The sequence below is a fragment of the Coloeus monedula genome (assembly GCF_965178545.1).
Source record: "Coloeus monedula genome assembly, chromosome: 7".
In the NCBI taxonomy this organism is placed as follows: domain Eukaryota; kingdom Metazoa; phylum Chordata; class Aves; order Passeriformes; family Corvidae; genus Coloeus; species Coloeus monedula.
In genome coordinates, this window is record NC_138787.1 from 40,328,770 (window position 1) to 40,351,219 (window position 22,450).

At 41.2% G+C, this 22,450-nt stretch overlaps 1 protein-coding gene across 6 annotated transcripts in view; it reads left to right on the forward strand.

Annotated features, from left to right (window-relative positions):
* The window catches only part of TANC1 (tetratricopeptide repeat, ankyrin repeat and coiled-coil containing 1), a 72,198-nt gene that overhangs the window by 31,281 nt on the left and 18,467 nt on the right, over nt 1-22,450 (forward strand). For 3 of the 6 annotated variants that reach the window (XR_014226582.1, XM_082285280.1, XM_082285281.1), the window contains exons 4-19: nt 3,577-3,678; nt 5,174-5,206; nt 6,472-6,593; nt 7,536-7,725; nt 9,952-10,209; nt 10,782-10,901; nt 11,916-12,197; nt 13,070-13,224; nt 14,473-14,704; nt 15,715-15,881; nt 17,270-17,877; nt 19,221-19,329; nt 19,545-19,667; nt 20,501-20,737; nt 21,348-21,533; nt 22,052-22,130. Coding sequence is in view for 5 of the 6 variants with exons in the window: in XM_082285280.1 (XP_082141406.1) it covers nt 3,577-3,678; nt 5,174-5,206; nt 6,472-6,593; nt 7,536-7,725; nt 9,952-10,209; nt 10,782-10,901; nt 11,916-12,197; nt 13,070-13,224; nt 14,473-14,704; nt 15,715-15,881; nt 17,270-17,877; nt 19,221-19,329; nt 19,545-19,667; nt 20,501-20,737; nt 21,348-21,533; nt 22,052-22,130 (3,003 nt within the window). In the remaining variant the exon portion in view is untranslated. The remainder of the gene's footprint in view (nt 1-3,576; nt 3,679-5,173; nt 5,207-6,471; nt 6,594-7,535; nt 7,726-9,951; nt 10,210-10,781; nt 10,902-11,915; nt 12,198-13,069; nt 13,225-14,472; nt 14,705-15,714; nt 15,882-17,269; nt 17,878-19,220; nt 19,330-19,544; nt 19,668-20,500; nt 20,738-21,347; nt 21,534-22,051; nt 22,131-22,450) is intronic. The other 3 variants (XM_082285282.1, XM_082285279.1, XM_082285283.1) reach the window with 3 other exon arrangements.

Genomic DNA, 22,450 nt, shown 5'->3' on the forward strand with positions numbered 1-22,450 from the left:
TTTTCCACTCCAGATGATTCAGGAGGATGCTTTTGCGGGTGTGGATTAGCTGCAGAAGTGCTGTGGGGAGAGCAGTGTTTTCATTCTGTCCCTTTGGATTAAGAGGATTTTGTTCAATCATAGGCATATTTGTTCTGTGCATAATTATCAGTTCTCAGGTGGCCCATGAGAAAAGCACTCAGGTACCTTAACGCTTAGCAAGTTCTCGGGGTCTGTTGGGAACACACAGATTGATTGGGAAGTGGCTGGTCCAGGACAGCACTCTGGGTTTGGTGTCTCTTGAAACTGCTGCTCAGAGCTCTGGTGTCCCATCCTGATCCCCTCGCTCTGGCTTGCTGGCCCCAGGTCGTCTCCAGGCTGAAGCCTGAGCTTCTCAGTCCCTCCATGCTGGGAGCACAGCCTGTCCCCACTGGTACCAGTGAGTGTCCCTGGCCTGGTGTGTGGGCTCACCAGGACTGCAGCGTGAGAGCAGGTGTGTGCACAGCTCGTGGGGACAGGGAGAGCTGCACAGTCCTTGGGTCAGGGACAGACAGACAGACATACACTGTGCTTTACCTGTTTGCATAGGAGGTGGGAGCTCTGCTCTGTGAGGAGAGCTCAGCGTTTACAAGTGTTTCTGGCCCCAGTTCAGTGCTCAACTCTAGCTATAAAAAAAGCAAGGAGAGAAATTACATCTGAAATCACTAGGGAGCCTGAAATCACTGGCATACTAAACCTGTCAGTTCATTTGGAATCAGAAACTTCCTTAACAAAATAATTAGTTGAGGAAAAGGTGGATAAAAGAGCAGAAACAAACAGAACTAAGAAAAAGTTGTCAGCAGGACAGTCCTGGGCAGGGGAGCGGTACATGAAAAACTGTCACAGTAAGTTGAGTTATCTTCTACTACAAAGCTAGAATGGAACACTGTTTGGATTGGCAATCTTACAGGTGTGCAGCTAAATTGGTATTTGTTGTCTTAAAGGGGTAATAATTGATTATAGTCTGATTTAGGAGGCTGAACGAAAAGAATGAAAATACTGATTTATAAGGGATGTTCCAAAATAAACGATTGTGGAGTTTAAGATATGAGTGAAAGATGTTGCTCCTGCACTTGAAAAAAATGTTTGCTGCCTTAGGTTAATGATACAATAATGCTTGAACAGAGAAAGATTTCCTTTGAAATCAGTGAATTTCCATCAGTGAATGCCAGAAGTGACTGCTGGGAGAGTCTTGCATAAACGTACAACAGAACTTTAGTACGTTTTGAAATTAAACTTCAATTAAAACTTCTAATTAATAAGCAAATTAATCCTCATACCTGATTCTTGAGGCTAGACTAGGTCAGAGAACTGGTTTCATCTCAGGCTGCAGTTCTGTGCCCTACCCTTGGGAGCTGTGGGGGGCTGTTCCCCCTGTGTGCACTAAGCTGTCTGAGCTCCAAGGTCCTGTGCCTGCATTGGGCAATCCCCAGGATCAGTACAGCTACAGATCCACTTAGTGCTGATAGGAGGGAAAGGATGGAGGTGCACAAGTTACAACGATCTTCTGAGGAATCAGCTCTTCTGCAGTCAAAAAAGCATTAAGAATTACTAGCAAAGCAATAGATGACTTTAAAAATATATAGTTATGGAGTTGTATAAATTGTAGTTTGTCCTCTTTGGGAGGAAACTGGTGTAGCTCTGGTGATACCAACTTTAAAAATCTGCAGTAGATTTAGGACAGAGCTAGAACAGGCTGCAGGAGTGATGGTCAGTGTGGAATGGCACTGAAGGAGAAGTCATGGTAATAGACTGGACTGGTATTTGTCCCTCTGGAAAAAAGGCAATTGCATTGAAATGAAGACAGTGTAGTTACTGTGTCCAGCAGTGTTGTGTTCACCTGCAGATATTGCAGGTTGTGAAAGAAAGGCTGGGGTTAGCTCTTGGAAGAAAAATCATCTAGAGCTCTTAAAGAGCAAGTGACCACTTCTGCCTCCGGAAATGATAAGGCACTTAGCAGTAGTCACGAGAGCATAGCAGGGAGTGTGTTTTCCCTTACTTAGATTCCTCTGCAGTTTGCTGCTGATAAAGCCCTGTCCCGGATGAACCTTCCGTCAGACCTGATTCAGCCATCTTACACTTCTGGAAAAGAGCTGCTGTTCTGCAGATGCAGTTCACATTTAAATGGGTCCTTTTCATCCAAGGATTAATTCATGTGTCCTGTTTTAGATTAGTGCATGAAAATAAATTTACCATGAATTCTCCTACTTGTTCCAATGTTGTATATCAGGTTTGTAGGCACTGTAAGTCACTTCCACAGCAGTTTGTGAGGATCAAAATTCAGTAAAGGGCCTCCTCCACAGCTTAAAGCACAAGTGTTAAACATAGATCCTGAAGATATTTCCATGCTGATCTAATTTTACAACTGCTACACGTTTTGGGGTTTTTTTGTTCTTTTAGAATGAGTGCTTTTGTTGTCCAACTTGGATATGTTTGATTATACTTATGCTTACAGATGACAGGTGTGGACTATTGTCTCCTTAAGGAATGTGATTTTGTTTCAAGGGAATGTGTTTTTAGCTGCTTTTGCCAGGACCAATGCCCCTTATTTTTGTTAGACAGTAGCATTGGAAGAGCCCCCTCTGGTGTTGGTGCCGAGCTGTTGGTGTAAAAAGTGAAATCGACTCAAGAATCTCTACTAGAGATGCAAATATGTGTTTGTGTAGGACTGACACTTCCTGCCCAGTATTTCTTAGCTTAGAAATTAGGTTGTCACCATGTTCCCATATTGCACTTCTAGGTGGAAATCTGAAAGAGCAGATGGGTCCACCCAGATTGTTCTGGGCAAATGATGCATGTTACCCTGTGATGGGGTGGCCAGGCCTTCCCAGCTCTGTGGCATTGTGACCCTGGGAGCCTGAGATCACAGAGGAGAGATGCAACTTGTCCTTAAAAGCAGTCATGAGTCTTAAAGTGCTCAGGAAAATGAGCAAGAAATCAATGTAGTTTTCAGAGACGTAATGTAGCATCCGAGGCTGCTGCCAAAAGGAAAGAAGGATGCTTAATGTGCCACAGCCTACATATAGGCTGAGGTTTTAATAAACAAAGTGTGAGAGAGCTTTGGTGTGCCCTTGAATTCTGAGCCAAGGAGAAGGATGCTTTTTGAAGACCCTAACTGCAGAAGGGGAAAGCCCCTTTATCAGGGGCAATGTGGGACAGTTGGAATCAGGCCCACAGTCCCTCTGCTCCCTGAAGGGGTTTTGCTCTGTTAGTGTGGGAAGTGCAGAGCAGGTGGAGAACAGTTGAGAGCCTGAGGTGTAGACCTGAGTTACACATCAGCACTGAGGAGGGAGACCAGCTACTGGGGTAACATGCAGTATGCAGTTTAGACACCACATACATTGGGTTTGTTTTCTAGCAGACTTTGTGTTCTGAAAAGCCCAGAGCCTGTGTTTCTCACAAGAGTGGAAGTGCAGCAGCTCGCTGATCTTTGTGATACCAGCTGTGTGTGTGAGAAATAATTTCTCTGGTTTTTTTACATCATAGAGGATACAGGACATAGGAAGCTTGTGGTCCATCTGGAAAGGGTTAGATATGCTCAGCTCATTCCCATTGCAGGTCCGGTCAGGAAGCCCAAGTATGTGGAAAGCCCCAGAGTGCCAGGTGAGGCAGCCCTGCCGCTGCGGAAGGGGTCGGAGCCAGGAGAGGCCGGCGCGAACGGTGAGTGTCTGCTCGGCTGTCCTGCCACATCAGCGTCACTGCCGCTTCACACAGTGTGTGCTAATGAGCTGTAGGATGAGAAATTCCATTCTGTGTTGGGAACAGTGTTTTGCAAGGAGGAGGTGCTTGCCATTACACCTAGCTTATCTTTAGAGCTGTCTGAGTTCTTGGGGCTGGTCATTCACTGCAGGCAAAGTGATGTCCTGGTGTTGGTGACTGCCACAGAGCAAAGGCCTTCTGGCATTTTTCTGAACTTGTTTTTAATTATAATTTGACTCAAGTGTGTAGAATTGCATTCCTTGCAGTGCTTCATTTTAGAAGTTTTGTAAAAATTTGCTGACAAAGGCGGTAACAGTTAACTCCTGTGTTGGCAAAGCTGGGAGAAGCCACCTCCCTAGAGTTAACTGGCATTCTTGGAAAGTTTCATGTTGGTTTAATCTGACTAGTGTGTGACAGAGCATGGCTTTTACAGTGAATGTCATGACACGTATGTCAGTATGTGTCATGTATTTTTAGATTAATTTTTCAGTTTAACTAACCACATTAAGGTCAGTGGATATAACTGATGATGTTCCGGGTGAAAATTCTTTCGTTTTCCTTTTGTTTCAGTTTTAAAGGAAACTACGGTTTAAAAAGCCAGTGTTTTCTTTCTAAAATACAGGCACTTTGTAGCAAAAATAGAACTATTTCAAATTGTTTTCACCATCCATTTGATACAGTATAGTTCCCCTGGTCACTCTTGTGCCTTCATCTTCACAGCCATCTTGTAGTGCTGGCATTAAAGTTGTAGGTCCAGCTGGGAAAGCATGTAGTCTTTGTCCCCCTAGTCTGAAGGTGACCATGTTGTGATTTTCCTCCTCTCACAGAGCTGTGCTCTCAGATGGTGAGGCTGCTGGAGATCAGCACCAGGTTCTGGTGTTTAAGGATCAAACAGTGGATGTTGGGTTGAACACCTTAGGCTCTTAGCTTTGATCTCTGTTACTGACTGAATTTGGTACTCTGCCTAACATTTACTCAGACTTGTCAAATATTATAATTTAATAATAATAAGGTTTGTAATTTTGAGAGGAGAATGAAGATGTTGATTTCACAAACTGTAGTTTCCACGATTGTGACTTAAAAGATTAATTGTAATCTTTAAAATGGCTATTTTTAAGAGGAAATATATTTTCCAGGCAAATATTTGGAGGCCTGTCAATTTGTAAAAATTCTGAGATAAAAAAACTTTTGCTATCTACTTTCATAGACTTCTTTCTTTTGGGATTAAGTGAGAATCTGTCTTGAAGAGTAAAACCTCAAGCTGTCCGCAAAATTAAGAAATACATGCATTCAAGTAGGCATTGAGCTGGAGTGAAATAAAGACAGAGGATTGACTAGTAAACTGCTCATGTTTGCAAACATTGGGGTTTATGTCACTCATAAAATTAGGCCATTGTTGAAGTGGTGCTATGGTCAGGCTGTTCAGTTACAGTTATTTTCTGTATTTCTCTTCCAGTCTGCAGCTTGGGGAAGGATGTGCTGTTTGCAGGTACCACTGAGTGTCAGCTGTGTCGTACATGGTTAGAGACCCACATGCTCCTCACAGAGAGTAAAGATTGTCCTGACACTGTCTGGCTCAGTGACACTGTGAAGGGAAGGCCAAGGGACAGTTCAGCTGGGATTTTTTGTGGGTTCCCCCCTCACCCCAGCTCCTCTCGGTGGTGGTGCGGAAGGTGCTGCAGCTGAGGGTCTTGTTTCTCCTCTCCTAAAATTCATCTGTAAGTCTGGGCACCTACTTCTCTTGCCCGCTGAGGCGCTCTATAGCAGTTGGGAATCGTTTGTTGCACAACGTCTCCAAAAGTTGAAGTGCTGGAGCTGTTTGGGTGTCCTTGCTGACTCCCAGCAGTGTGGGGTGGCACCAGCAGCCCCGGTGTGCTGGCTGGGAAGTGGCCGTGCAGCTGCTCCTCAGTGTCCCCCTTGGCAGTTCTGGGGTAACAGCTCCTGCTGGGAGCTGGTTCTCCAAGTGGTACAGTGATGCTCCTGATTTAATTAGCTGTTTATACCTGAGGATGGGACAGGCTATATATTTTCTTTTATAATAACGGACAAAAGAGATAAATGCCCTGTAAATGTTCCTGTCAGAGCAGATGGTCACAGGTTGGTGGATGATGCCAGACATCTGGCATCAAAGAAGGAAAATGGCTGGAAATGCTTGTTTGTGAGATTCCATTAGCAAGAGTATGTGCCAGGGCAGAGCTGTGCTTGGCTGCTTTTTTTGCAAGTTGCTTCATTTTGAATTGTTTGTTGTTCTGTCTGTTGGATGCCAGAAGACATTTCAAAGCACTGTACTGATAAAATTAAATATCTTTGCACCAGAAGAGCTGGGACGTTCAGAACTGGTGTCACATCTTTTGCATAGCAAGCAAAACAAAAATGTATGGTACTAGTTCTAGTGTTAACTGTGAGATTACAAAACATCTGTGTTATTAACTACTCTCCAGGTTTTTTATATGACAGAAATAGAATTTCAGCTTGCCACTAAGCTTTTAGAGCATTGAGCTTAATACTGCTATTAGAAGAATTGTTGTGTTATGTCACTCATCAGTCCAATGATGAACTGATTGCACTTAAACATTTCTGGTTTGACTGGCAGGTGGGTTTTTCCTCCCCTAGATTTATGCAGTTATGCAGAGGATCCATGACCCACCAGCAATTAAAAGTTGGACGGACAATTTGGTTGTACTTTTACTACCTCTTTTAACTGTTTCCGAATATAAGACTCTAACCTTCAACTTTTTTCCTCCCAATCCAAAGCAAAGCCTGACAAAGATTCAAGCTGTTCTCCTGCAGCACAAGAATTGATGACAAGACTGGGGTTTTTACTGGGGGAAGGGATCTCGACTTCTGCTCACATGGAAGAGAAAAGCGAAGTTATGGTATGATAATGGAATATAATATATTTAATGTTCATCCTGTTTCAGAGAGGACTAGTTACTTCCTCTATTTGGTAGTTGCAGTCACTTGATACCTGCCTAAATACCATCCCTTTTAATAGATATATAGCAATAGAACTGGATTTTAATTTTAACAAGTGTTTGTTTTCAAGAATGCAAGATAAATTTGCAGTTTCAAAAAACACAAACTGGATAGACTTACCATTTCTGGAGGTTAACTCTAATCTGCTGTGACTGTGAATAGCTTCTAGAATTCTCTCTGCTTTTAGTATTTAGGAGGAAATTTTTGCCTTATGTTTTCAGTGATTTCCAAGAATGGAGAAGGCCAGTGTTTTGTTAAAATGGGAGCATGCCTGGGGAGAGGGGTGTGTTTGTTTCTTCCTGAGAAGTTCTATCAGACAGTCCTTCTCTGTCATTTCGGACTGGAGAGAAGCAAGCAGCTACTATCCACATGAAACTCACCTGCTAACTAAAACTTCACAGTAACTACCAACCTCTGCTTCTTCCCCTTACTCTCTCCACTTTTAGTCCCAGCCCTCCTAAACCTTAGTGCATTAGTTTGGGTCTTCACACTGATAGTGAAAAATTAATAAGACTGCAGTTCCAGATTTTTTCAACTCAAAAGAGTAAATACAAGAGGTGGAGGGGAAGAGTATCCAGTAAAGTTTTAAATAGAAAAGAAATCTGCCTGACTGCAGCTCTTTCACTGAACTGTGAAACTCCCTTTTTTCTTCAGCAGTTACTTTTTAAGAGTAATGTGAAAGATTAAGATTCCCAGTCTAGACAAGGCTTTACTTCTTGACGTTTTCACTTGAAAGATGGGTCCTTCACTTCGCTCTTATTCTACCTCACCTCAAGGTCTCTAGTTTTCAGCCCAACAGTGTCCAGCCTGGTGTGCAGTGTTTCTTGTTCTTCCCACGGCAGTGTGCAGTTGCCAGCCAAGGAGTGAGTCCCTGTTCCACCCTCACCAGCAGCACGACATCGCCCAGCACCGACAGTCCCTGCTCAACCCTCAACAGCTGCGCTGGCAAAGCAGCAGCCAACAAGGGCAGTCCCTGCGGCACCATCAGCACCCCCAGCTCCACCCTGGAGAGCAAGGACAGTGGGATTATAGGTGAGCATTTTCATTAGCAGTACAGGTAGGAGAAATTACTTTCCTCTTAATTGTACAAGTCTGAACAGCTGCTTTATGTCACTGTGTTCTGTTTACACTGTCTGTGGATCCCATTTTGAAAGATCAAAATCCTGTTCTTGGCTATAACAGCTGCTGTTGTTAGGTGTGCATTTCGCTTCTTTTGTTTTCCTGGTGCAGTTCTAATTTCTCCACTTTTTCCTTTGAAATAATTAATTTCCTCTGGTTTTCTCCATTCCTTGTTTTCTCATGCCTTTTTTCTTTTCCATTGTAGTGGTCTTAACAGTGCTTTTCATAATGGTGAAGCACAGCAGAGCTTGAAGTTGGTTTAACTTCCAACTTAGGAAACGATAATTGATGTGATTTCTTATGAGAATAGCCTAAATGAAACTGTTTCAAAACACTGGAGACTTTTGAGTAACTGGCATGAAAATGAAGCTAATATGGAACGTTGTGGAAGAGATGAAATTGTGTGATCCTCCGTTAAAAGATGGCTGAGTTGAGGGTATATGTGCATCTTGTGTGGGGAGTCACTGACCATTGGAGGAAGCCACCCTCTCAGCCCAACTGTTACAAGCTCCTTGTACCAACCAGCTCAGTATAAATAATTTTTACTGATCAGTTACCCTAAGAGACATTGTTTGTCATGGGTCAAAAGACTCCTGTATAAAACTTCAGTGTTTCAGTTGAAGAAAATGATCCTGTGTACTCCTTCCATGTCAGATTGATATGTGAACAGCTTCGTGTAGGATCTAGTTTTGAGATAGCATGAACACCTTGATGCAAAGGAAAGGATATCGCAGAATTGTTATTTTTGGGAAAAGAGCACAAATGTAGATACTGATGTGAACATACTAGCCATGGTTGACAAGCTTGAAGTAGTCCAAGAGTATGTCCATGTTCTCAATAAGGTCAGAATGGCCTCATGTTTGTTTAAAATAGTGTACTGGCATGACAACATCATTATTGTATAATCCTGTAAGTACCAGTATTTTAAAGAAGGTATTTTAGAACAGTGATAAAAGTTGCTTATTGACCTACTGAAAAGGAAGGATGAGTGTATGAGTGCAAGAGCAGGGGGAACTCCCTTGTGTTCCTTCAGTCAAGTACGTGCGGTTCATGGCTGCGGGACTGCATGAAAATCATCTGCTGCTCTTCTGCAGAGCTCCTGTTCATGTCTCAAATCCCAGGAAAATTTGAACACCCTCTGTCTCTTGGCTACCCAGGGCAGCATACCTTATATCTCTAAAGGCATGAAACCAAGAAGGGAAGGAAGAAGCACCTTTCTGCTAAGTGACCTGTGCTTTTGGTTTTTATATGCAAGTATGTTTGTGCATTCAAATCTCTTATTAGCACATGTGCATTTTAAATTACACTTAGCAAGTATATGTTTTCTAATGTCTTTGGCAGGGTTCATCCACCCATGAAAATATCTTGCGCTTTCATGCTAGTTATGTGGGCCTCCTTTGTATTTCTACTCCCACTATTTTTTCCAGACCAGCAGACTGATGGGAAATCAGTCTTTTCTCCATTTTCCTCTTTTTTACTTACAGTTCAGGTTTCCTTTAGTTTTCCAGTCTTTTACTGCTGTAACTGAATTCTTCTTTGCTTCTATTGAGTTTGACATAATAGTAGTAAAGGCAGGTTTTAATCCTCAGCAAGGAGCTAAGTAGGAGAAAAGATTGGGCTGCTGGCCAAAATTAATGCTTTGCTGGATCCTTGCTGCTGTGTCAGTATGGAAATCTTGAGCACCCAGGTTTCCTTTTGCTGCATTTCCCTCCAAGAGGAATCAGAGTTCTAAAGATTTAATGCTTCAGGAGGAACCAGATTTTTTTGATGCAACAATAAAAATGAAATAAATTTGTCATATTGACGTACAATCTAAGTGTGTGCAGAGATTAATGGAGTGCCTGAAAAGTTGGGTTTTTTTCTTCTACTGCCTGTAAATTGTATGTCCATATTATTAGTATTTCTTAGAATACAAGCTGTTGAATTGAAGCATCCAATCTTATATTTCTTATGAGTGTGAGCCTAAGCTGGAAGAATTCAGAGTTGTATGAGTACCTCACCATCCTGCAAGGCTGAAGCTGCAGACCTCTGAACAACACTGAAATTTTGTCATTTATGTTTCACAATGCCATTTGAGAATGAAAATTCTAATGTGTAATATTCTTCTGACTTTACTTGGGTTTTTTTCCTCTTTTTCAGCCACTATAACAAGTTCATCAGAAAATGATGATCGTAGTGGATCCAGTTTAGAATGGAGTAAGGATGGGAGTCTCAGAGCTGGAAAACATCAAGGCATCAGTCGTGACCGAAGAACAGATAATTGTTCACCAGTTGCAGAAGAGGAAGCCATTGGATCTTCTGAGAATTTGCCAAAGGAAGTACCAACAGGAGAGGGTCCCCTTCCTTATGCTCAGAGTTCTGGCTCTTTAATAATGCCTCGTCCAAACTCTGTTGCAGGTAAAGTCCCGAGGTCAAAACCAAGGATTTTCTTAATGATAGGACATTTCTTTTGAATCTTTGTCGTTAGTATAAAAGTATCTCTATAGGATAAAAACAAGCCTATGTTCTGAACTGAACAGATGAACATTACCTAAGTTGTTTAAAACCTTCATCCAGAGGGCTGTAACTGTGCTTTCTGGTAGGTATTGATTAGGTCAGAACTTTTGAAACACTTCAAAAGTCTACCAGTTATTCCAGGACTCTGCCTGGTGACATGTAGTGTATTAGCAGGTATTACCTGAACCTGTTCTAACACTTCTGACGTCGCTGATGTGGTTGTTCCCACAGTAAAAAAGGAAACTCTCTCAATGGGAGAACTGAGTGCCATTTAAATGGGGAAAAACCCAATTAAATCTTAGTGAACTTGAGTGAAATGCATTTTGTAAATGTTACAACATGAATGACTTTGTTGCTATTGTCTAGAAAAACTTCTCTGTAAGTAACATGTGGATGAAGAACTGTAATAAATAATAACACTCTTTGTAACTTGTGTTGAGAGAAAAATAAGCTTCAGTTCTTTAATACTCTAGCAACAAGTTCAACCAAATTGGAAGATTTGAGTTATTTGGATGGACAAAGAAGTACTCCTTTACGAACTTCAATTCGCTTGCCTTGGCACAACACCGCTGGTGGAAAAGTGCAGCAGGAAGGTAAAGGCAGAGATATTTACACCTGCATCTGTCTGGCACAGTCATACAGTCCTTCAGTAGTTTGGAATGTGAATGCTCTGTGATCAGGTCAGCCCTGTCCCACAGTGTTACTGTAGAATGCTCCTGACAAGTCACTGCGTATCTGCGAATAAGATGCTTACTTACTCTTTCCTGCATTATGCTATGGTTTCGAGACTGAATTTGGGTGCATCTGTTACAAGCAATAACAATAAAACCAGAAAAATTTAAGTAAACTCCTAGTAAAACTGGTCTTGAGGATCATATGTAGATACTATGGTGCCCTCTTCCATTTATGGCTTTTCACGGTCATAGGTTAATGCTGAAACAGCAGTTGTGTAACAGTACATTTGACTAAGGAATCTTTAGAGCATTTCATTGGTGAATATTGTTATCCCTGTAAATTTTAATGTATTTTATGCAATCAAACCGGAATTTTTCCCCAAGTCATCAGGTGTTTCCCAGATGTATAGATCAAAGTAATCAAAGGTGTAACTTCTGATCCTGTGACTTGAAAAGTACAGAAAAACAAGGCAGTAGGTTTTTCGGTATTACTTTAAGGGTTTTTTTTTAAACAGAAAAATTATGTTATTCTCTGTACCTTTTTCTGTTTCTCTGTAAATGTCTTTACAGATTTGAAGACCTAACACTGAGATGCTCAGCACATAGTTCACTCTAAAAAATGCTTCCCCATTTGTAGAATTATTAATGCATTTTTAAGAAAACTTTTTGGATTCTACAACTTACTATCCAGTTCAATTGTAAAAAAATAATCAGATTATACCTGTAGCTTCTTTCCTCTACAATTTAATTAATGCAAAAATTATGGAGATTACCTGAACTGAGGCAATCAGATGTTACTGTTTTCGTGATGAAATGTCTGATTATGACGGATAGTAACAAGGCTTCTAAATGATGTTACCTTCTGAAACCATGCTGCTTGATTGCATGTCAAGTTTCTTCTAATAAACTTTCCTCCCTGACATGTCTTTTCAGCTCGTTTCATCCCTTATAAGCCTCAGGACATTTTGCTGAAGCCGCTGTTGTTTGAGGTGCCAAGCATAACCACAGACTCGGTGTTTGTTGGAAGAGAATGGCTGTTCCACGCCATTGAAGAAAAACTGCAGAATCCTGACCCAGCAGAGAACAAGGGAGCTGTCATTACTGGAAATGTGGGATTTGGGAAGACTGCAATCATTTCACGGCTGGTGGCACTCAGCTGCCATGGAAGTCGCATGAGACAAATAGCTTCCAACAGCCCTAGTTCATCTCCTAAAAGTATGTTCCTTTTCTGAGTAATGGTCTGGGTTACTGCTGACATCAGGAGTCACATGTTTGCTTTTCTGGCTTAAGGTAGTCAGGCCTCATCAAGTCTTTGGCAAACATTTTTTTCTTCCAATGAGCAAAGGAAGGAGTTAAAATTTTGTGTTCTGACAAATACCTTCAACGTGATACATTGTGGGTTCAGCCCATCAGAGAGGTGGTATCACAGAGGCAGTATGCAGGATCTCTTCCTCTTGTCAGGCAGTGTGTACCCCAGACTCTGAGGATGTGACTGCAGCATCTTTGTCTCTCATGAGTTTGGAAAGGGAGCAGTGAGTGTTTCTTTCCTGCTGTGTATCCGCTTTGTATGCTTTCCATAGAATTTTTGTAGAGGTGAAAATAAAGCTATGGAGAAACCCCTTGTGTCTTCTACTGGGATCCAAGGCATCCTGTCAGCAGACCAGTCCAGTGCCTACATTAACTGGACGGATGATGAGACTGTTATTACTGCTACTTTCCCTACTGACACTTCAAATATCATTATTACTTATAATAACAATGATAAATTTCCCAAGAGTTCAGTCATATATTAACTACTAGTTTAAATGAGGCATTGTATGTGTAATTTTCTGAAGGAAACTCTGCACATCAGCATGGTTGTGCTTTCAGCAATTCTATAGTTTTGATCTAAAAGTCAGTTGAGTTGTTTTAAAATTGTGAAGTTGCAAATGTGTGCCTGTATTTATCAGACTAGTTGCAGGCTTCCTTTAATGGTATTGCTCAGTTTCAATTTTTACTCCAGCAGTAAGACAAGCTGTGGTGTTTTCCTAAAAAGCAATCTGCTTTCAGCATATTTGGTCTCTCTTGTGTTTGTTGTCTTTTAAAAGCAGGTGGTGACTCCTGTCAGGAGATTCCCTTAAGCCAGTTATCCCCATGTGCCCCTCTGTCAGGTGACGCCAATACAATGAAGACTCTGACTTGTCCTGGTACTCCCGAACACAAACCCCAAACAGGGGATTCTGTGAGATGCCTCGCTTCAAAGGTGAGTTTTCACTTCCTAGTAGATGTTCAGTGTGTTAGAACTCTCTAACATGGGGGTCAGTTTGCTTTGCAGAGGCCCCCGGGAGGCAGCGGGCAGTGCTGGAAGAGGGGCAGCACCTGGGCACCTCTGCATGATGGCTCTGTTTGGCTGGTGAAACCAGCAACCTGCCTCTTGTACCCATCAGGTGATCACCTGAATCCTGCTTGGTCCTAGGAAGAAGTTACCTTAACAATTTCTCATCAGTTTTGTGTGGGTGTGGGAGGTTGGGATCCTTTCCTTACCAAAGGGGCTATATATATATTCTCTACAGGGAGCTGCTCAGTGCTCCCAAAAGCAAAATTTGGGGGGGGGTGGGGAGGTAAAATGTTTGGGTTTTGTATAATCCATCTATATGCTGTGATACAGGTTGAGTCTGAATGTAGTTTTATTTTCCATAGTCTGAGAGTCTGAAGTCTTTTTGTATTAGATTACTATGTTAGGTGTTTTATTTTTTGCCTAAATAGTAAAATCAATGATCATCTGAACTGCATCTTTTATATGAATAATTGTAGGGAAAACATGAGATCTTTATGCAGTATTTAAAGTGATACATATTCGTTTGAAGCAGTGTTATGAAAACCACTGAAGTACAGGCTTCTTACTCACTGTGAACACCATGTTTTCCTTGTGGTTTGTTTTGGGTTTTTTTTTTTCCCCCCAAAGAAATATGGGTTATGTCCTGGTTTATTTTTAAGTAATACACAGCTTTGGAATAAAGCCAGTTGTTGTATTTCTCCATTTGCTTATATAAGCATGTCTTTCTTTAATAGCTGTCTGTCATTTACTTTTGCCTGATGATGATCAAATTAGTCCTTAGGTCGTTACAGTGTGGGACATAGTGTTGTTAAATTACAGCTGCTAGGTTACCTAGTCAAACCCTCAGGTTACTTTTCTTGTGCTCCTTTAGTTAATCAGCTGCTTGGCCACTGTATCAAATGTCCCAAACTCAGATTGTTACATTTTCCTGTCAGAATCTGACACTTTCATTTCTTCTCCTCTCTGCGTGTCCTGCAAGGTCAAAACCATAATTCATTGCCTTCCTCCCTGTGTTTGACATGGGCCATCACAGACTGTTACAGTGTGGGATCTAACACTGAAAAGTATTTTGTAGTTGAGAGGGAAATTTAATAGCACTCTATGATAACTGCACTAACTAGTAATCAACCGAAATACTGAAAGGGTAGTGCTTTTTATTTTTCAATTCTGCAGGTCGTTGCTTATCACTACTGCCAGGCTGACAACACGTACACATGTCTTGTCCCTGAATTTGTACACAGTGTGGCAGCTTTGCTTTGCCGCTCGCATCAGTTAACAGCATACAGAGATCTCCTCGTCAAAGAGCCTCACCTGCAGAGCATGCTGAGCCTGAGGTCTTGTGTCCAGGATCCAGCAGCAGCTTTTAAAAGGGGAGTGCTGGAACCACTTTCAAACCTCAGGAGAGGTACGTTAAAAAGGAAGTGACTTGGAAATGGAATCTAAACTGCATAAAGAGTGGAGAAAAGTATTAAAAATAAATAAAGCAGAACATTCCTGGAGAAAGGGATTCCTTAATTGTGCTAGTTGTTTGTAACAATAATAGATAGATTTTGAACAGTTGAATCATGTTTTAATTAAAATTCTGTGAAACTTATTAAAGGTCATGGAAACCTTACTTTTTTGCCAGAAAACTGAAAGATAGCTATTAGCTTGAAGTTAAGGCTGGCACATTCACATTAAAGGATTTTATTTTAAGATGCATTTAAGTTTTGTCATATACTTTCTCTTTTAATTTTCTGGGCCTGAACATCTGCGAAGTGGATGTGGGTTTTGCTTGCTTTTAAAATGGATGTGGCAGTTTTCCAAGAATCACAGAATCTCCTGAGCTGAAAAAGACCCACCAGGATAATCTGTCCAGCTCCTGGCCCTGCCAAGGACACCCCAACAATCCCACCCTCTGCCTGAGAGCGCTGCCCAAACGCTCCTGGAGCTCTGGCAGCCTCGGGGCCGTGCCCATTCCCTGGGGAGCCTGGGCAGTGCCCAGCAGCCTCGGGGGGAAGAACCTTTACCTGATATCCAACATAACCCTCCCCTGATACAGGTGCAGCTATTCCCTCGATTATGGTGTGTAAAAGAAAGCATGTATAAACATGATGTTTGTGTTTAAAAAAAACCCTGGCAAACTCCTTTTGGAAACAGCTGCTTCCCAGCATATGCCAGCTTGAGCAGATACCTGCTCTGTGGCAGAATGGGGGGTTGCCTACATATGAACAGAGCACATCATTCCTGTTAAAACTGTTTTTAATCTCCCAATGTTGTTTTTAATCTCCTAAATAATGCTTAAATGCCATAAGATGTATCGGTGTGCATAAAGATACATTTTTGTTTCTTGACATTCAGAATTTGAGCATAAAGATGTGTCACTTAATAGGAGAATGTGTTTTTATCCTTTCCTTTTTTATTTTCAAATTTCAGAGCAGAAGATTCCTGAGGAAGACTACATAATTTTGGTAGATGGTTTAAATGATGCTGAATTTCATAAACCTGATTATGGTGACACCATTTCTTCATTTATCACAAGTATAATCTGTAAATTTCCTCCGTGGCTGAAGCTCATTGTGACTGTAAGAACTAATTTCCAGGTAAAAACACCTTTCAAATTTTTCTTACCCTCCTAAACCAAATGATCATTTATATTGGTGCAGCTGCATTATTATGAAAAATACTGGGTTTAGAGGAACTTAAAATAAAGTCTCTTGGATTTTTTCCTTCCTTTCCTTCCTTTCCTTCCTTTCCTTCCTTTCCTTCCTTTCCTTCCTTTCCTTCCTTTCCTTCCTTTCCTTCCTTTCCTTCCTTTCCTTCCTCCCACAGATAAAATATTGGAGGCCTTTTCCATTGTGAATCACTTAATTGCATCTGTCAGTAGAGTGGTTAATAAAAGAAATTAGGAATTTGAGTCTGATCCCTTGTACCTCAGGAGTGCAATGTTAAGGTGCAGGCGTGCTTCAGTACAGCCTCTGAGAGTTTATTTCTTCTCTGCCTGCTTGCCACTAGCACTTGTAGTGTTTAACTGGCTTAAGAGTCTATTTCTGAACTAAATTTTTGCATTTAGGAAGGGATTTCTGTAGCAGGGACTATTCCATCTCTGGAGACTGGAGAAGTTTGTCTTTGCTTAAAACATCTCACTAGTCTGAAAGTGCAGGTTTCTGAAATCCATTTAATTACATAAAGTGGAATAGAGTTCCTTTTTGTGTTGTGAAAGTCTGGAGATGTTTGTTAAACCCTTCTAATATATGACTCTATGTAAGACGTTTCTGGTTCTCAAACTTTAATTTTTGAAAATTTAATGTTAAACTTTAGAAGTTTTACTTTATTAAGTTTAAGTTAGAAGTAGTAAAAGTGTTTCTCTTAAATAAAGGTCTTTTGGATCTTTATTTACATAAACATAAAAGTGTTCTTTGTTACAGAAACATGAAAGTGTGTTCAGGTGAACCTGCTGAAGTGTCTGTGCTGTACTTGGTACTTGCCTTCAGGCACGTGGGGCTGGGGATGTATGCATGCCACCTTTCTGGTACATTGTTACTGGAAGGTGAAACATAAGGGGAGTCTTTTCCCTCCTGTCATTTGTGATACTTCTTAATAAAACATTCCTGCCTAATAGATCATTCCTTTTGCCTTCCCCTTTCCCTGGCCTGTCTCAGGGTCCAATTCTGGTAACTGTTTTCCATTTCCTTAACTTCAAAGTGGTCATTTCTCATCCCCTTCAATTGTTGAGTTTGGTCAGTGAAATATTTGAGACCTTCCTATGAAAAATGATAAAATGTAGAAATACTGTTCTACCTCTTACGAGGGGGCAATATTTGCAAAACCATCTCAGGGATACTGAATTCCTTTTTAATCTGGTACTCACTACAGAAGGGGAATGTAGCAGAGATGCATCATTGAGTTCTCAGTGCTGGAATACTGTAATGTCTTTGGTTTTTTGTTTTGTTGTTTTCTTTCTTTTTTTCCCCCCCTCTCTCCCTCACAGGAAGTGGTAAGTTCACTACCATTTATCGCAATATCCCTGGACAATTTTCCAGACAACAAAGAAATTCACAATGATTTGAATGCTTATATTCAGTACAGAATTAATAACAGTCAGGAAATTATAAACAACATGTCTTTAAATGGAAAAGCTGATGCAGCTACTATTGGGAAAGTGAGTAACCACCTGATCATGAGAAGCCTGGGATCTTATCTCTATTTGAAACTCACTCTGGATCTTTTCCAAAAAGGTCATTTAGTAATCAAAAGTGCAAGCTACAAAGTTGTTCCCGTGTCTCTGTCAGAGCTGTACTTACTGCAGTGCAATATGAAGTTCATGACAAACTCTGCTTTTGAGCGAGCTCAGCCCATACTGAATGTGGCACTGGCATCCCTGCATCCCATGACAGATGACCAGATTTTCCAGGCTATTAATGCAGGACAAATAAATGGTGAACAACAATGGGAAGACTTCAGCCTGAGGATGGAAGCCCTTTCGTGTTTTCTGATCAAAAGACGTGACAAAACACGCATGTTCTGCCATCCTTCCTTCAGGGAATGGCTTGTCTGGAGAGCAGAAGGTGAAAATACTGACTTCTTATGTGAGCCAAGGTAAATAAAAACTGCAGTAATTCATGTTCAAATAACCAAAGCTAGGTTTTGTATAATTGATTGTAACAATTGGTGAGAGGAAAGAATAATGTTAAATACAAGTACAAATAATTTTTTCCAAAATGAACACTTTTATATATTTAGGGGTAAACTCAAGATTCAAAGTTTACAATGCGTAATTGACTCTGTAGAAGTCAGAAGTTTGCATCTGACTTTGCTACCTTCATGGAGAAATGAGAGTGCTATATTGTTACTAATACAGCAAAATTGTTGAGAATCCCATGCAGCAGCACCTTGTCTATGTAACGTAGAGTGCAGGAATAGAAGGAGCAGATTGTTTGGGCTTTTTTAAACATAAAAATATTAAGACATTTTGTGCTGTAATTATATCCTGCTGGCATTGTTTCAGCTTATTCCAGCTCACTTTCTGTGACTTGGAGAGCAGGAGTTGGTTGAGTTGGAGACAGTGGCTGTTCCTGTTTGTCATGTCCTCACAGTTGGCTCCCTAGTATTTTTTTTTCATGTTCTTTGGGGTTTACAGTTTTTGGTTTTTACAGAAGAATAAATAATGGCTGACATTTAAAATTATTACTAACCCAAGACTTTCCAAGAGCTTTCCAAATGGCTGTAACAGAACCAGTTCTGTAGGTGGGACTGGGGGGTTGCAGCCTCATGGACCCCTGGTCCCACCACGCTGGGAACTCCTGGCACTTGCCCCAGCAGCAGTGGGGGCTGCCTGGGCCCAGGTAAAGCTTCTGATTTTGGAAGGTTTTGTTCAGAAATGTCTGAGAGTGGGGTGAGAAGTCCCTTCCCACAACTTCCCCCCTCAGCTGAAGAGTCCAGTTAGCATATAGCTAATTGCCCGGTTCCAATGTATAGTCGGATTAACGAATAATATATGGTAACCTTGTTTTCTCAAGGTTATGCCACTCTCACTGTTTCCTAGAACATTGACCACCTATAATGTAGGTGTAGAATTGCTAAATACACATTTCATCTCAAATTTTTCAAGTATTCAGATCTTATGCTTCTAAAAGGATTGGTTTCTGTCTGAGATGCCTGCAGTTCCTGTCTCTGAGAATGCAAAAAGGAGCAGTATGTAAACCAGTTCAAAGCTGACACAGGCCCCTTCTGAAGGGACAGCACAGAAATAGCAAGAGTGTGTTTCATATTCAAAATTTGCCATTTTTAATTTTGCATTATTTTGTTATGGAAAGAATTCTGTTTAGATGTGATGGTATGTTTCAATGGTCTGACAAAGTTGAGCTGTTAGGAATAAAGACGTGTTAGAATATTTACTGAAATACAGTTATAAAAGTGGTTCTCTCAATCCTTTTTATTAGGAATGGACATGCTCTACTGGCTTTCATGTTTTCTCGACAGGAGGGAAAGTTAAACCGCCAACAAACCATGGAACTTGGCCATCATATACTTAAAGCTCACATTTTTAAGGTAAAGCTTGCAGCTTAGTAGGCTTTATGACCTTTATCATCTGAATGCGTTGTAGACATTCTCCTCTGACTTGCTTGAATAATTTGTTTGAAGCTTATGCAAAATACTTGGTAGTGCTGTCAATCCAGATTTTACTGCTTTTTAATATTGAGTTGTAGATTAAAATAGGATTTCTAATTCTATAGAGAGATTTCCTGTTATATCATTTCTGTTAGGGTCTCAGTAAAAGGACCGGAATTTCTTCCAGTCATCTCCAAGCCTTGTGGATTGGCTATAGTACTGATGGACTGTCTACAGCCCTGGCTTCTCTAAGAAACATCTACACACCCAACGTGAAGGTAAGAGCATCAGCATGGCTGTAGTCAGCTCTTTGTCTGGCACTGCTGCTGGCACTCGGCTGGTGAATGTTGAAGTCAGTGTAACCCTTCAGCAGAAAAGCATCTGGACCTGAACTCCTTTGTGTACTTTTGTAAGGTGTTGCTAAAGTTGAAATCAGTTTTCCTCGATAGTTTTGATGGAAAGAAGCGTTTTGCCTTTTTTCTGCTGCAGCTGTGCTCTGTAGCACAGGTGAGTGTGTTGGGTGCATTTTTGGGGGTGGATGTCCCACGTGGCCTTGCTGGGCAGAGCTCACTGCTCTTTGCTTCTATGGGAAAGTGTCAGCGGTAAAAGGGGGAATACTGTGAGAGGAAAGGATTTAAAATACCACAACTTTGCGCTATTATTTGAATCCCCAGATGATGGATAGCAAAATCCAAGTCAGTCAGTTGGAATTTGAGCCAACTGCTAAGGCTTTTGATTGGAAATTTGTGTGTACATGAACACACACATCCATGCTCTGGCCGTTTTTTTTGAGATTTGCTTTTTATGCAGTCTGGTTCTCTCTTAACAGAGGTAGTTGCAGAGTAGTAGCAAGTTACACACGTGATTGTGATGAGAGCAGTGAGTTTCAGGGGAGAGACAAGTCTTTTCTTGGGAGTGCAGTGGTCAGTAATACAATATTATATTTACTCAGAGAAGATTTTAAACTGGTATGTTGCTATCTATGTGTTAATGTTGATGTCTGCCAGTAAAATCTGCATCAAAATTAGGGAGTAACAAATGAGTACCTGATCAAGGTACCAAATTCAGACAAATCTGAGGAAAACATTGTTCTGTTTAAATTAAATTTTAGGTGAGTCGGCTGCTGATTTTGGCAGGAGCAAATGTGAATTACAGGACTGAAGTACTGAATAATGCTCCAGTGCTGTGTGTTCAGTCGCACCTTGGACACGAAGAAGTGGTCACTCTTTTACTAGAGTTTGGAGCTGCTATTGATGGAACTTCAGAAAATGGCATGACAGCCCTTAGTTACGCAGCCGCTGCAGGTCACATGAATATCGTGTCACTGCTGTGCAGAAAAGGTGCAAAGGTAAGCTGGTGCACAAAGATTGCAAAGCCTGCAGCCAGAAGAGTCATACAAAGGTGTAAGAAAGCTGTTATTGATTACTTAAGTATATAATTATCAGGCATAGTCTTGAGTTCAGACTTCAGTGAAGCATTTTCCATGCACCACTGATCACAACCCTCTGGCAGAGTCGTTCAGCCAGTTTTGAGTGCACCTCACTGTGCACTTCCACAACCTGTTGTCATCAGTTTGTCAGTGACTGTTACTGAGAGAGTGCTGGAGCCCTCTAAAGTCGAGGTCAAGGGCATCCCCAGCTCTCTTGACCCACCCTCTGGTCCCCTCAGAGCCACTGGCTGTTCCACAGGCTAAGCATGATCTCCCCTTGGCAAGCCCATGCTGGCTGGTCTTGCTTACCTTGTCCTTCCTGTGTTTGGCAGTGCTCTCCAGGATTAGTTCTTCCATCACCTTCCCAGCTGCTCAGGTGAGGCTGTTGGGCCTGTGATTCCCCAGATGTTCCTCCTTGCCCTGGAAGTCAGGAGCGAGAGCTGCTCTCCCACAGCACTCTAGAGCGTCTCCTCTCCACAGCCTTTCACTGCACCTTTAACCTCAGACGTTCTTTTTTCCCCCGCTTCAGGCTGACTTTGCAGACAAGAAGGGCCAGTGTGCTTTGGTCCATAGTGCACTGAGAGGACACTGCGAAATCCTTGAGTTCTTGCTCAGCTTGGTTTGGGTGAGTCCCTCCCGAGAACAGGATTCACTGAGGAAGCGCCAGGCACTACAACAAGCTCTCACAGCAGCTGCCAGCATGGGGCACTGCCAGGTGGGTTGGGAATTCAGGTACTTCCAGATCTGTTTGAAATCATCAGAACTGTACACCAGTGCTTGCAGCTGTTTTTGAAAGAGGCTGGGAAAGAATTGTTGAAACTTCTGATATTTATTGTAGTATGTATTAGCAGCTGGTTGAAATGCTCTAGCTGAGTATCCTGTAATAGTTTGCTTCAGGATTTGTTTATATGTAATTTTCTGTCTACTTTTTCCTCTGTTCTTGGAAGTTGTGTCTCATGAAAGTTCTTGTTTGCTGTCCACTGATTAAATGAAAGCAATCAACTCCTGAATATCAGCATTAAAAATGTTTTTTAGTAACATTCACTTGCCTTCAAGTCATTCTAAAATCCTGCTGAACTTGTTGTGAGTGATACCGATTTTCTTTTCTATTGATTATATGCATTGAGAGAGAAGCACTCTTACTTATTTTACATCTTTTATTTCTTGCTGTATCTTATTGTGACAACTGATGCTCTTGTGGCTCAGCACATCTCTGCTCACTGTTTTTGGCAGGTGGTTCATTACATCTTGACAGTTGAAAAGGACCATGACATGGACATCAATGGCACTGATGCCTTGTGGGGAGAAACAGGTATTTCCCTTCTCGTATGTTTCCTAATTAGGGTTGCTGATTTAAGGAGTTTTTAATCTTACTTTTTAAATTTAATTTTCTATAATAAAAATAATGGAAAATACCAGTTTTAATAGTAAAATGCAGTTTTATGAGTCTAGAGTTTAAATTTACTGAATCTATTAATCTCAAGTATTGGAGAACTATTTTATATTAAAGATACTGTAAATTACTGACTTTTTAACTAGATGGAAAATTGCGGAAATACAGTGCTCATGTTTCAGTGTGGGTTTATTCTAATTAGGCAGTGGAAGAAAAGACCTGCCTTTGGACATCTGGCA